Source organism: Aquarana catesbeiana, linkage group LG06, assembly GCF_042186555.1.
Source record: "Aquarana catesbeiana isolate 2022-GZ linkage group LG06, ASM4218655v1, whole genome shotgun sequence".
In the NCBI taxonomy this organism is placed as follows: domain Eukaryota; kingdom Metazoa; phylum Chordata; class Amphibia; order Anura; family Ranidae; genus Aquarana; species Aquarana catesbeiana.
The window spans coordinates 314,332,853-314,347,252 of NC_133329.1; the positions used below are offsets into that span (position 1 = coordinate 314,332,853).

At 43.5% G+C, this 14,400-nt stretch overlaps 1 protein-coding gene across 4 annotated transcripts in view; it reads right to left on the reverse strand.

Annotated features, from left to right (window-relative positions):
- The window catches only part of HDAC4 (histone deacetylase 4), a 393,738-nt gene that overhangs the window by 24,112 nt on the left and 355,226 nt on the right, over positions 1–14,400 (reverse strand). For all 4 annotated transcript variants that reach the window (XM_073633685.1, XM_073633682.1, XM_073633683.1 and 1 more), the window contains 3 exons: positions 9,426–9,523; positions 3,505–3,623; positions 1,471–1,604 (listed from right to left, as the gene is read on the reverse strand). In XM_073633685.1, coding sequence (XP_073489786.1) covers positions 1,471–1,604; positions 3,505–3,623; positions 9,426–9,523 — 351 coding nt within the window. The remainder of the gene's footprint in view (positions 1–1,470; positions 1,605–3,504; positions 3,624–9,425; positions 9,524–14,400) is intronic.

Sequence of the window (14,400 nt, forward strand, 5' to 3'; positions counted from 1 at the left end):
ATCTCTAATTGTCCCCAATACAGCCATTGGGGACAATAATAGGCACAAATAGGAAAAAATGGTCAGTATATTATCTGTAAATCTCCTCTCGGGACATAGATACACAGGTCTGAATGGTTCTAAAGAGACCCTAATGGGCAGACTGGATGAGAACAGTGTCAACCGTTTCATTCCCCGGCAAAGGACCGCTAGCATAGACCATAAGTACCACAGCACTAGTGTGCCAAGTCTTGCGTAGTGATAGTTCCAGGGTCAAGTAGCCTCCATAAAGAGCCTGCGGTAAAGGAAGGGGAAATATAAAAAAAACAAAAACCCAGGCCATCAACAGGACAGGCCACTGTAATCCAAACTTGAACAAAAACACATATAGCGATTTTCTCTACTTCTCACGTAGATAAGGTGCCTTTTTTCTTGTCAACTTCACAAGATAGCTCAAAGTTCACATAGTAAGATTATGTCTCCCAGCAGAACAAAACATACATTTTTCCCTTTCCAGAAAATGTTATAAAAAAGCAGAAAGCCAGTGAAGTGAAAAAAAATACAGAGCTTCCATACAGAGCTTGTAGAGATCTCTGCGCAAACAGGAACCAGGTGCCTGAGCATGCAGGAGTGTAACACATTTCAATCTCCTACTTCGTCCTCACTGCAGTGGCGTAGGGCCAGCTCACTGCGATCAAGCCATGGGGCCGCCTCTTGGGCCGATTCAAAGATGTGAGCCTGCCGGTTAGCAGTGACTCTCAACTTAGTGGGGTACAGCATGGCATAGGGTAATTGCAGAGACCGCAGACGCCTCTTTACATCTGAGACACTGTAATCCCATTTTAACTAGCACTCAAAAATAATTATGATAAAAAAGTTTTCCAAATACAAGCCCTCTTTAAATATAAAATATGCAAACACGAAAGCTGTTTACTGCAGACAAAAGTATAACTGCTCAATGTATAAAGCAAGAACAGCTTCTGCTAATGACGAGTACTTGACCACATATCAAAGGCTCTGGAACTAGATTGCTGCATTTTTCAGCCCTGGTCACATAAATGTACAGTATGGCCAAATCTGTGACTGGTTGGGTCTGCTGCTGTAGCATCAATTAAATACTACATTTATTGTCCAGCTCCATGCTCAGCCCCCCAACCATTCTCATCTCCCTGCAAGGGGACCCTCGCAATGTAATGTATTTATAGCCAAGTGAGATGGATCTTCCTCTCCTCTCTCCTCCAGTCTGGGGTGCCATGATGCTCAATCATTGATATTATGTCCTCAGTCTTCTAGGTTGAATAATAGTGTCATTCAATCTGAAAGACTGAGGGCATCTAGTGGCGAATAAAAAGAACTGCAGGTAAAACTGAAGACAAGTGTTGCTTGAGCAGATTTGTTTTTTGCATCATGCCCGAATAAAAAGCTGGGCTTTAAAATAGTTGACAGACATACTCTGTCACACTGAAAAAAAACCCTTTATTTTGCGCTTACCTCGTTACCTAGTAGAGCAGATACGCAAGATTCAGAAGCATCACAAATCGCTGTTAAATCATGACCTCCCTCAAGTGCCAGAACAACACGACCTGCAGCCAACTCCATAAGCTGCTTTGTCAGATATCCAAAACCTTACAAGAAAAAAAAAAGAGAAATCAAAAGGTTGTCATGGTGAGTAATCTGAGTTCTGTAACCAGATTCCTTTTGAAAATGAAATCTGATTGTGTGCAATTGGCAACAACTCCACAATCGGAGAACAAGCTTGAATGATGAAATCACAGCAGATTATGACTATTAGGCCCTATGGAGATGGGTTTGTCTAATAGAGTGTCCAACTATAATTTTATTGCAACATTTTCTGCAGTTTCTGTAAAGAATCCAAGAAATTATCCAGTGTTTTTCTTTTTGCTTACAAATTACATTATAACTTCCTGGCAAAAATTAAGCTACACATGTCTTGTGTCAAGGCCATCTCTGAATAAATGTTACCAAACCTTTTAAGCCATGTAGCATCACAGTATATCAGTCAGGAGGAGCAATTCCACACTTCTGAAAAGCAGTTCGGGAACATGAAATGCATCTGCATTTTAAAGATGGTCAAGATGGGAGAAATACACTGGCTGCTAATGTTGATCTCACTCTGAAAATGCAAGCTGCCTGGTAGTCAAGCAGGTTCTTTACATAAACCTGTATATAGACAGCTTTAATTTTCTGCATTTTTTGTGCATCACCTTTCATAGATTATAGACAACATACAAACAGTTACATGAAGCAGGTATTAATCAAAATATACTCCTACAAGAAATATACCCAGTTAAGGCTTCATGTACATGGGACGTTGTTCAACCTCTCCTGATTTACCTTGACTGCTAGAAACCGGCGTCTAAAAACGGCCGTAGCCGCGTTTACATGCCGCATTTAGTCATGTTTAGCCGCGTTTGCGCCTAGAAGCATTTGAAAAAAAAAAAAATTTTTTTTTTCAAAATAGCCAAAAATTAAAAACACCTGAAAAGGTGTTTAGAGGCGTTTGAAATGGTTCTAAACACAGCTTCTGAATGCATTTTTTTGGGTTCCAAAAAAAGCCTCTAAACGCAACTGCCTAGAAACGACCCTGTGTACATGTACTGATAAGATAACAGAGGAGCATTCAGGAGCAGTTGAAAAAATGCCCAACTGCTCCTAAACGTTCGTTTACCAGCAGCAGTGTACATGAGGCCTTAGAGAACATAAAAGTAGCAAAGGCTTTATATGTTTTGTCCAAAATCTCCTTTGCCTTTTTGCTACTACATTTATTTTTAATTTATACTGCTTGCGGTGCATTTGCAATGCAATGTATACTTTTGGCATCTGTTAAATACTGAAGAGTAGAGCCTAGTGCTGGGACAATGCAATATCACTGGATGCACTATGGCCAATTGAGGAAGTTGATGGCAGCAGATGAAGATGATGGAGCAAAGCAAACTCAGATAAAAGTTTTTTTGTGCAATTAAGTCATGAATGTAATGTCAAGTTTTCCCACTAGACCTCCAACCATTAGTTCAAACGTCAAATAAATAAATGGACTAAAGTTGCAAGCCTCTGCCACACAGCCATTTCAAAATGGCACTCTGACACTAGGAGTGAATTCAGGTAACCGAACCAATCCATTGTGTTAGAAAGAACACTCAAGAGTGCGGCTTCGCTTAGCACAAAAAACAATGCATTTGCTGGCAGCAACCTTTGAGAAAGACAGAGCTGATCTAGCAATCTCTGATGTAACAGAGACTGAAAAACATTACTTATTAGAAATGGGTATTTAACTGCTTGGATGTAAGTGGCTAATATCCATTTATCAACTGAAAATAGAACATGAGTATTTTCCAGACAAAGTGGACAACATTTTTATTGTTTTTTAATTGGTCCTCATGTCTAAATACTCATAACTTGGTGACAATCTCACATTAACGATTTTAGAGCACAAAGGTTTTGTAAACCTACACTAATATAAACATGGTTTTAATAAGATAGGCTATACCATGTATTTGCACTTACATTTGGCTGATACGTTATAGCCTCCCAGTGGAGATGGATGTCCTTCCACAGCATCAAACCCAGCAGACACCAAGACAACATCTGGAGAAAACTCACGAGCTATCGGTAGCACCACGGTCCTAGGTGGAGAAAAATAATTAATAAAGTTCTTATTCTAGTATTATTTAAAAAAAAATACAAAATTGGAGAAAAATCTCTACAATATTCCTGACAATAAAATAACCACAATCTTAACAGCAGTCCTGTCCTGGAAAGATGCATAAAAAATCCCAAAAAAACTGTTAGGCATCTCTACAGATGTGGAGCTGAAATTCAACAAATAAATCCTGCCCATAAGAAAGTAGGGGCATGCAAAAACTCAACTGTGAACCAAAATCAGCTGCTTGTTTCCTAGAAAAACTGTGCTATCTTAGGTGTGTGTTACTCACTAAAAATTATAATTCTGAATCAAACTAATGTACTCAGGACAGAAATGGGAGATACCATGTATTTTATAAAATTGCAAGCCATGGGCTGTCAATAAAAAAAAAAAAAAAAAAAAAAATCTATCTATCTATATCTATATCTATATATATACACATACACACACACACAAACACACAGTATCTCATAAAAGTGAGTACACAGCTCACATTTTTATAATTTTTTCTTTATATCTATTCATGTGACAATACTGAAGAAATGACACTTTGCTACAATGTAAAGGAGTATGTGTACAGCTTGTATAACAGTGTAATTTTTCTATTTCCTCAAAATAACTCAATATGCAGCCATTAATGTCTAAACCGCTGGCAACAAAAGTGAGTACACCCCTAAGTGAAAATTTCCAAATTGGGCCCAAAGTGTCAATATTTTGTGTGGCCACCATTATTTTCCAGCACTGCCTAAACCCTCTTGGGCAAGGAGTTCACCAGAGCTTTGCAGGTTGCCACTAGAGTCTTCTTCTACTCCACCATGATGACATCACAAAGCTGGAATAGAGGTTTAGGAGCCTAGTCCCCAAACAAGGCTCACCATGAGGCAAAAGAGCAAATGGACTATCCCGGTACGAAATCGAAAAATGTACAAATAGTGTATAAGCAGATATAAAATTTTTACAAAAAAATGTATTAATACAAAGTACATAACAACAGAATTAAAATACACTGACTTGGTCATACATAGTAATTCTACTAGTTTCACAGGATAAACCTCTTCATCAGGAAATGCATCGGTAAATGGACATAAAATCAGTGACAAAATAGTCAACAATACATAGGGGGGTTTTTATGAGTAATACAATTTAATTAGAAAAGGGGAGAGGGGTAATAAAGATATGAATATAAGGCTGCATACCCAAGTCCCTGTGCAAACATCACAGAGCTGGTGGATTTGAGAGACCTTGCGTTCCTCCACCTTCCATTTGAGGATGCCCCACAGATGCTCAACAGGGTTTAGGTCTGGAGACATGCTTGGCCAGTCCATCATCTTTACCCTCAGCTTCTTTAGCAAGGCAGTGGTCATCTTGGAGGTGTGTTTGGGGTTATCTTGGAATACTGCCCTGCGGCCCTGTCTCCGAAGGGAGGAGATCATGCTCTGCTTCAGTATGTCACAGTACATGTTGGCATTCATGGTTCCCTCAATGAACTGTAGCTCCCCAGTGCCAGCAGCATTCATGCAGCCGTAGATCATGATACTCCCACCACCATGCTTGACTGTAGGCAAGACATACTTGTCTTGGTACTCCATACCTGCTTGCCGCCACACACGCTTGACACCATGTCAACCAAATAAGTTTATCTCGGTCTCATCAGACCTCAGGAAATGGTTCCAGTAATCCATGCCCTTAGTATGCTTGTCTTCAGCAAACTGTTTGCGGGCTTTCTTGTGCATTATTTTTAGAAGAGGCTTCCTTCTGGGATGACAACCATGCAGACCAATTTGATGCAGTGTGTGGTTGATTGGTCTGCACACTGACAGGCTGACCCCCGACCCCTTCAACCTCTGCAGCAATGCTGGCAGCACTCATATGTCTATTTCCCAAAGACAACCTCTGGATATGACGCTGAGCATGTGCACTCAACTTCTTTGGTTGACCATGGCGAGGCCCGTTCTGAGTGGAACCTGTCCTGTTAAACCGCTGTATGGTCTTGGCTACCGTGCTGAAGCTCAGTTTCAGGGTCTTGGCAATCTTCTTATAGCCTAGGCCAGGGGTGTTGAATTGAAATTCATAGAGGTCCGGTCAGCAAAATTTTCTTCCAGCAGAGGTTCGAATATCAAATCGGTACCCATGGCGCCTTTTCGCATGTGCCAAACCGCATGTTGCTGCAGCACCAGGCGCCTTGGTACGGTGCAATTTTGGAAAAAAAAAGGTCAAGGACTTCTTTCTCTGTGTTTCAATAAAATGGGCTGACTTACCCACAACAGGTGCAACTAATGCACGTGCACAGATGTGAACCCATTCTTACATCAGCGTCCCCAGTGCACATCAGAGTCCCCTCCCTTTTGATGAGTGTCCTTAGGTCCTCCTTTACATCACCCCCTCCACCCCTTTCACAGTAATGCTCTCACACTTCCTTGATATCAACCCCCCCCGACAGTACTGTCTCCTGCCCCTATATATATTATACCCCCACATTACTGTCCTCAGTACCCCCCACCCCCACCACATCACAGTCCTCAGCCTCCCCAATTTAATATCCTCAACCCCCCCCCCCCCCCCCACACACACACACATTACAGTCCTCAGCCACCCCATATTACTATCTTCAAGCCCCCTTCATACTGATGTCCTCATTGCCCCCACATTGTATTTCTCAGCCCCCCCCCCCCCCCACATTACAGTCCTCAGTCCCCCACTTTAATGTCCTCAGCTCCCTCCAAATTACCATTATCAGTAACCCCACATTACAGTCCTTAGCCCCCCTTTAATGTCCACAGCTCCCCCTCCCACACACATGACAGTCCTCAGCCCCTCCACTTTGATGTCTTCAGCCTACCACATTACAGTCCTCAGCAACTCGATTTGTGTCATCAGTACACACATTCCTTAGGTCCTATTCAACTTTTCATACTAGTGTCCTTAATCCCTATAACTTCGCCCTCTCCCTCACTGCCTTACCTTACACAGACCGAAGAGCAGATGGAGGCTCAGCCTGGCTGAATGGAGGGCGGGTGTTGCAAGTCGGTGGTTGCTAGGACCACCCATTATCCTAGCAGCCAATCACCTGCTAGTTAACCTCGTGCAGCTCTGCCCTCTATCCAGAACTGTCCCGCCTCCGGCTTTCAGCTCTGTGAGGATTACAGAGCGATGGCAGGGGGAAAGAAAAGGGTGCTCAATGGCGAAACTGCGTCGGCCTGAATGATAATATCAGGCGGTCCATGGATGGCACGCCATTTAGTGATTCCCGGGCCTAGGCCATCTTTATGTAGAGCAACAATTTTTTTTTCAGATCCTCAGAGTTCTTTGCCATGAGGTGCCATGTTGAACTTACAGTGACCAGTATAAGAGAGTGAGAGCGATAACATCAAATTTAACACACCTGCTCCCCATTGACACCTGAGACCTTGTAGCCAGGGAAGATGTATAATTGGGCCCAATTTGGACAGCTGTACACTCACTACTTTACATTGTAGCAAAGTGTCATTTCTTCAGTGTTGTCACATGAAAAGATATAATAAAATATTTACAAAAATGTGAGGGGTGTACTCACCTTTGTGAGATTATATATATATATATATATATATATATATATATATATATATATATATATATATATATATATATATATATATATATATATATATATATATATACACACACACATATATTAATCTCTCATACATATACAGTGGAACCTCGGTTAGCGAGTAACGCGGTTAACGAGCGTTTCGCAAACCGAGCACTGTATTTCTAAAATTCCTAACTCGGTTTGCGAGTGGTAGGATTCAGGCCAAAAGTGGTGTGCAGTACTGCTTTTGGCCTGAGGTGGGGGGTGCAGAGCCAAAAGTCGCTGGAAATGCACGGAAAGGCCCGAGGACAGTTCGGCTGACCTCGGAAAGGCTCGTGAACGGAGTCTTTCCAAGGTTTGCCGAGGTCCGCCGAAGTGTCCCTCGGGCCTTTTCGGCCATTTCCGAGGCTCTCTGGCGCCCCCCGCCTCTGGCTGCATGCGGTATTGCATCCCATTGAAGTCAATGCGGAACAAATTATTTTCGTTTCCATTGACTTCAATGGGAAAACTCGCTTTGATATGCAAGTACATTGGATTACGAGCATAATCCTGGAACGGATTATGCTCGTAATCCGAGGTTCCACTGTATATATTATATATACATACACACACAAACACACGCATAGACACACAGTTGTGCTCATAAGTTTACATACTCTGGTAGAATTTATGATTTCTTGGTCATTTTTCAGAGAATATGAATAACACAAAAACTTTTACTCACGTTTGGTGTTTGGCTGAAGCCATTTATTATCAATCATGTTTACTCTTTTTAAATAATGACGACAACAGAAGCTAGCCAAATGACCCAGATCAAAAGTTAACATACCCCAGTTCTTAATACCGTGTATTAACCCTTTAACATGAATGACAGCTTGAAGTCTTTTGTGGTATTTGTGGATGAGGCTCTTTATCTTCTCAGATGGTAAAGCTGCCCATACCTCTTGGCAAAAAGCCTCCAGTTCCTGTAAATTCTTGGGCTGTCTTGCATGAACTGCACATTTGAGATCTCCCCAGAGTGGCTCAATGATATTGAGGTCAGGAGACTGAGATGGCCACTCCAGAACCTTCACTTTATTCTGTGGTAGCCAATGACAGGTCGACTTGGCCTTGTGTTTTGGTTTATTGTCATGTTGCAATGTCCAAGTACGTTCCATGCGCAGCTTCCTGGCTGGTGAATGCAAGTGTTCCTCCAGTATTTTTTTATAACGTACTGCATTCATCTTGCCATCAATTTTGACCCAATTTCCTGTGCCTTTGTAGCTCACACATCCCCAAAACATAAGAAATCCACCTCAATGTTTCACAGTAGGAACGGTGTATCTTTCATCATAGGCCTTGTTGACTCCTCTCCAAATGTAGCATTTATGGTTGTGGTCAAAAAGCTCAATTTTGGTCTCATCACTCCAAATGACTTTGTGCCAGAAGGTTTGAGGATTGTCTCTGTGCTGTTTGGCGTATTGTAAGCGGGATACTTTGTGGCATTTGCGTAGTAATGGCTTTTTTCAAGTGCCTCCTTATTGTGCATCTTGAAACAGCCACACCACATGTTTTCAGAGTCCTGTATTTCACCTGAAGTTAATTGTGGGTTTTTCTTTGCATCCCAAACAATTTTCCTGGCAGTTGTGGCTGAAATTTTAGTTGGTCTACCTGACTCTGGTTTGGTTTTAACAGAACCCCTCATTTTCCACATCATGATTAGAGTTTGAACACTGCTGATTGGCATTCTCAATTCCTTGGATATCTTTTTATATCCCTTTCCTTTTTTATACAGTTCAACTACCTTTTCCCACAGATTCTTTGGCTTTCCCCATGACTCAGAATCTAGAAACGTCAGTATAGCACTGGATAAAAGATGCAAGGGTCTGTCAGGAGTCCAGAAACACATTGACCTTTTATACACACACACAAATTACAAGCAAACAGATCACAGGTGAGGATGGTTACCTTTGATAGCCATTCAAACCCCTTTGTGTCAACTTATGTGCATGTTAGCAGGCCAAAACCACCAGGGTATGTAAACTTTTGATCAGGGTCATTTGGGTAGTTTCTGTTGTCATTATGATCTAAAAAGAGTAAACACAGTTGATTGATAATAAATGGCTTCAGCCAAACACCAACCATGAGTGAAAGAAATGTATATGTGTGTAATATATATATATATATATATATATATATAAATAAATTAACGATGGTACATTTTTTTGTTACCTGAATGCAGCCAAGTATTCTGCATCTCCCATGGGTGGGTCCACTCCTCCCGTAAAAGCAACATTCACATTAAAACCCAAACCGGCACTGCTTCCAACCTTCATGGGAAGAAAAATAAATAAATAATCAAATGCAACACAATATGCAGGTATGTATATTTTAAGTACTCCTGTTTTCTAAACCATACTCTGTATCATTATATCTGAAGATTATTCACCATCACTTTAAATGGTGTTTTGAATTTAATAGGTCACTAAACATGTCAAAAGCAACTTTTGGAGTGAAAGCACCACTAGGGCCGAAACTGTGTGTGTGTGTGGCATAAGTTGGCAGAGAAATTTAATTGAGGGTGGCATGTGCCCTGGGTGCCACACTGAAGGGGGGATGGGCACCGCCACCAGAATGCGCTGAATGGATTGCAGGTCTATTCATGGCCATGCCCACCCGCCTCCAGTGTATGACCTTCCCGCAATGTCTTGGAAGAACGGGGCCTCCGCGGCGGCGTCAAGAACACACCGGGTCTTGGAGGGTGCCATGTAGCGCCACCAACAGGGCAAGGTGGCCACCGGTGCCAGGTGTGCTAGAACTGCCTGAAGGAGGCCACCGTCATGTGCAGACAGTGAGATCTCTTCTAATGTGAGCCGTGCTGCCTCCGCTGTCATCTGCCCCAAGAATCGCTGGCCGAACACTGCTACCACCCGCCCAGAGCCGGGTTATCCAGAGACTGAGCACCCAGAAGATCTCAACTTGTACCACAAACAAGAAGACCCACAGCATGTACTGTGTCCAGTGCAAAACCCCAATGTGCTACCAGTGTCTGGTGGAGGGCTGGCACCACAGCCAGGAACTCAAGGCTCTGGGGGTCCATGAGGAAGCTGCACAAGGTAAGGAGGACAAAGGGAGAGGGGGCATGGGTAAGCTCAACAAGGTGGGGGTGCACAAGGTGAGAGGGGAAGCTGCACAAGATGAAGGGAAGGGGGTACACAAGTTTGTGGGGGAGCGCTGCACAAGGTAAGGGGGGGGGGTGTAGGACAAGGTGAGGGGGGCACAGGTGATGGAAAAGCTGCACAAGGGGGTGAGTGTGTTACTTGTTTTCAAGGTCATTGTGGGAGATGCACAAGTTAGATAAGAACCTCCTCAGTGTTGACCTGCCTCCACCCCTGGCTCAGGGAGACCCTTGCTCGCCCCCCTTCCCCTGCAGCTTTCCCTTGGGCTTTGCTCCTTCCTGTCCCACAGTAACTCTAGTTCTAGTTCTATGGTGGTGGCTCCTCTGGCTCCTGCACCCAGTCGGACCCCCTGGATCCAGAGAGTGAGGGTGCAGCCAGCCCAAGTGAGTGGCACTAAAAGCCGGGTAGATCAAGAGGATAGTGAGGCTGGCTGCTGAGCTACTGCTTCTCCTAGGACTTCTACTACTGACCCTCCACATAATCAGCTGCAGGCATTATCCCGGTACCTTTTTTTTTTTTTTTTTTTTTTTTTAGAGCTGGCGGTCAGCTCGCTTTTGAGAGCAATCAGAGAGGCTAACTAGCCACTCGACTGCTGTTATAAGCAGCAGCAGCAGCAGAGGGAGGGTACAACCCCCCCCCCCCCCCCCACTCCACGGCTCATTCGGCCTCTCCTTTTCCACCTGGGAAACTTGAGCAACCAGCCAGCGCGTTGGCTGGACACCCAAACAAAGCTGGGATCAGCTTTTATCGGGTCTCCAAAGCAGTAATCCGGAAGCGATGAACTGACCTCACTTCCGGTTTACCCAGATGTCATCGGTGCCATTTAAAAAAAATAAATAAACATTCAAAAACGCACATCTTAGTGTTTTGAATGCTTTTAAAGTGTAAAGTAGGGACTCAGGGTCTTTATGACCTCAGATCCCTCCATACATAGTACCTGTCATGTGCCTTATTGCTGTCCCAAGGGATGTGTACATTCCTTGTGACAGCAATAAAAGTGATAAAAAATAAAAATAAAAAAAACCCCCAAAAAGTGCCCCCGTCCTCTTAGGCTCATGCGCAAAGGCAAACACATGCGTTGGTCCTGCAGGTGCGTCAACAGTGATCGTCCCACACATGTGAGGTATCACTGTAAACACCAGATCATGGGCAGTAATTCTAGCACTAGACCTCCTGTGTAAATCTAAAGTGGTAACCTGTAAAGGCTTTTAAAGCGTTGCCTATGGATAGTAAAATTGATGTAATTTGTTGCAATTTTAAAGCATGACATAATTGGTATCTATTTACTCGGCGTAACATCATCCTTTATTTTAACACAAAAAGTGGGTTATGTATTGTTTTTTTTGCATTCAAATTAAAAACAAAATTAGATTTTTTCGCCATACTTACCTGTAAAATCCTTTTCTTTGAGTACATCATGGGACACATAGTTAGGCTAATATTCATTACCTGGGTTATATGCCATCTCTAGGTGAATGGACATTGGTAGACAAAGTCTTAGACCGGAAGTGATCCCCTATATAACCCCTCCCATACAGGAATTAAATCAGTTTTGTAGCAAGCACTGAACCCTCAAAAAAGAGGGGAGGGATCTCTGTGTTCCTATTTTTAATCCTATTTTCTTTTTCATACAACATGGGACACAGAGTTAGGCTAATATTCATTACCTACTGGGACTTCCCAGAGCAAAAGCCTTGAGGGGAGGGAGACACCCTGTCAAACAATAGCCATCAGACCTTATATGGCAGTCCGCAGTACACTGCAGAATCCTCGCCTGCTCGAACATCCACTTGATAAAATTTTGTGAAAGTATGCACTGAAGACCAGGTAGCAGCCTTACAAATCTGAGCCACAGATACCTGATGGCGAAAAGCCCAGGAGGTTCCTATACCCCTGGTAGAATGAGCTCTCACCCTAAAGGGAGGAGCATTACGTTTCAGACCATAGGCCTGAATAACCAAGTGACGGACCCAATTGTCAATGGAAGATGCCTGCCCCTTCTTGGGTCCTTTTGGTAAAACAAAAAGGGAGTCTGATCCTCGGATCTCCGCAGATCTAGACAAATAAACCTTGACTGCCTGGACAAGGTCCAAGGAATGCAGTCATCTCTCTTCCACTGAACGAGTCTGAGAATAAAAGAAGGCAAAATAATGTCCCAATTCAAATGAAAGGCTGACACCACTTTTGGCAAAAAGGAAGGAACAGGTCGTAACATGGCCCTGTTGTGGTGAAGGATCAAGTAAGGTTCCCTGCACAAAAGGGCCGCCAACTCCCGACACCCTTCTCGCCGAGATGATAGCCATCAGGAAGGCTACCTTGCGTAACAGCAAGTCTAATAGAATTTCCTTGATCGGCTCAAATGGTGGTTTCTCTAACACAGACAGCACCAAGTTCAAGTCCCAAGGACACATAGGTGACCTAATGGGAGGAAGCAAATGAGTTGCCCCCTGCATAAAGGTTCGGACCAGCGAAAGGGAGGCTAAAGACCTTTGGAAGAATACTGACAGGCCTGAAATCTGACCTCTGATTGTACTCAACGCCAATCTGATTTACACAGCTGACTGTAGAAAAGAGAGAATTCTCCCAATCACATATTTCCGAGGATGCCATTTACTGGCTTCACACCAAGGAATACAAGCCTTCCACACCTTATGATAGATCTTCCTAGTAACAGCTTTTCTAGCACTCACGAGGGTAGACACCACTGGTCCCGAGATGCCACAGTCCTTCAACACCCTGGCTTCAATAGCGATGCCATCAAAATTTAGAGACTGTAAATTGGGGTGGAATATAGGACCTTGAGACAGTAGATTGGGGTGGCAAGGAAGCGTCCAAAGGCCCGTCTATTGCCATCTCACAATCTCCAGGAACCAGGGCCTTCTGGGCCAGGCTGATGCTACCAGAATGACTGGAACTCCCTCTCTCCAAATCCTGCGCAACAAATGTGGAAGGAGAGGGAACGGGGGAAAGCATAAACCAGGGAGTACTGGCTCCATGGAACTACCAGAGCATTTGCTCCGATTGCCAGAGGATCCCGTGTACGGGACACAAATTGCTGTAGCTTGTGGTTGAACCTGGATGCCAATAAGTCGACCTCTGGCCAACCCCAACGCTGGCAAATTTTCTGGAACACCCCTCGGTGTAGGGACCATTCCCCCGGGCAGATCTGCTGGCGGCTGAGATAATCTGCCTTCCAGTTCTCTACTCCCGGGATATGAACTGCCAATAGAATCGGCACATGTCCCTCTGCTCAGGCTAGTATGTGGTTCACCTCCTTCAGAGCTGAACGACTCCTGGTACCGCCTTGGTGGTTTATATAGGCCACTGCAGTGGCATTGTTGGACTGAACCCTGATAGGGCAGTCCTGAAGCTCCACCGTCCAGGACCGTAGGGTCTGACATACTGCCTGTAACTCCAGGACATTGATGGGCAGGATCTTTTCTGTCTTTGACCATTTCTCCCCTGAGCCCCTCTAGTGTCACTCCCCAGCCTGAGAGACTGGCATCTGTGGTCAGTACTCGCCAAGTTACCAGGAGAAAGGACCTTCCCTTTCGCAGGTTTTGATTCTGCAACCACCAGTTTAGGCTTAACCACCCTGGCGGTATGATTATTTCAGATTTTAGGTGCTGAAAGCAGTACCATTATTTTGCATGGAAATTTGGCATTTTATATTGTAGGCCTTTAATTCTTAGGAATAACTCACTTAAATCTGTCCAAACCAGAGTCTAGTAGACATCTTGGGTATGATAAAGTTTGAAACACAAAATCATAAATTATAATATAATAAATAACTATAAATAATAACACTTTTTATTCAATAAATTTTAGTAAATAACATAATCAAAAACACTGACATTTTTTTTTGGCCAAACAAGGGTGCAATAGTAGTCATATTGCTTCAGTAAACGTCCCGGGTATGGAAAATTTTAAAACATGGTACAGCACAAAGTCTGATGTCACAGTCAGGACAGTAGAACCTGGTTTCTTTTCTGATTTTCCTTCCAGTGTCGTCACGCTTAGAGCAGAAA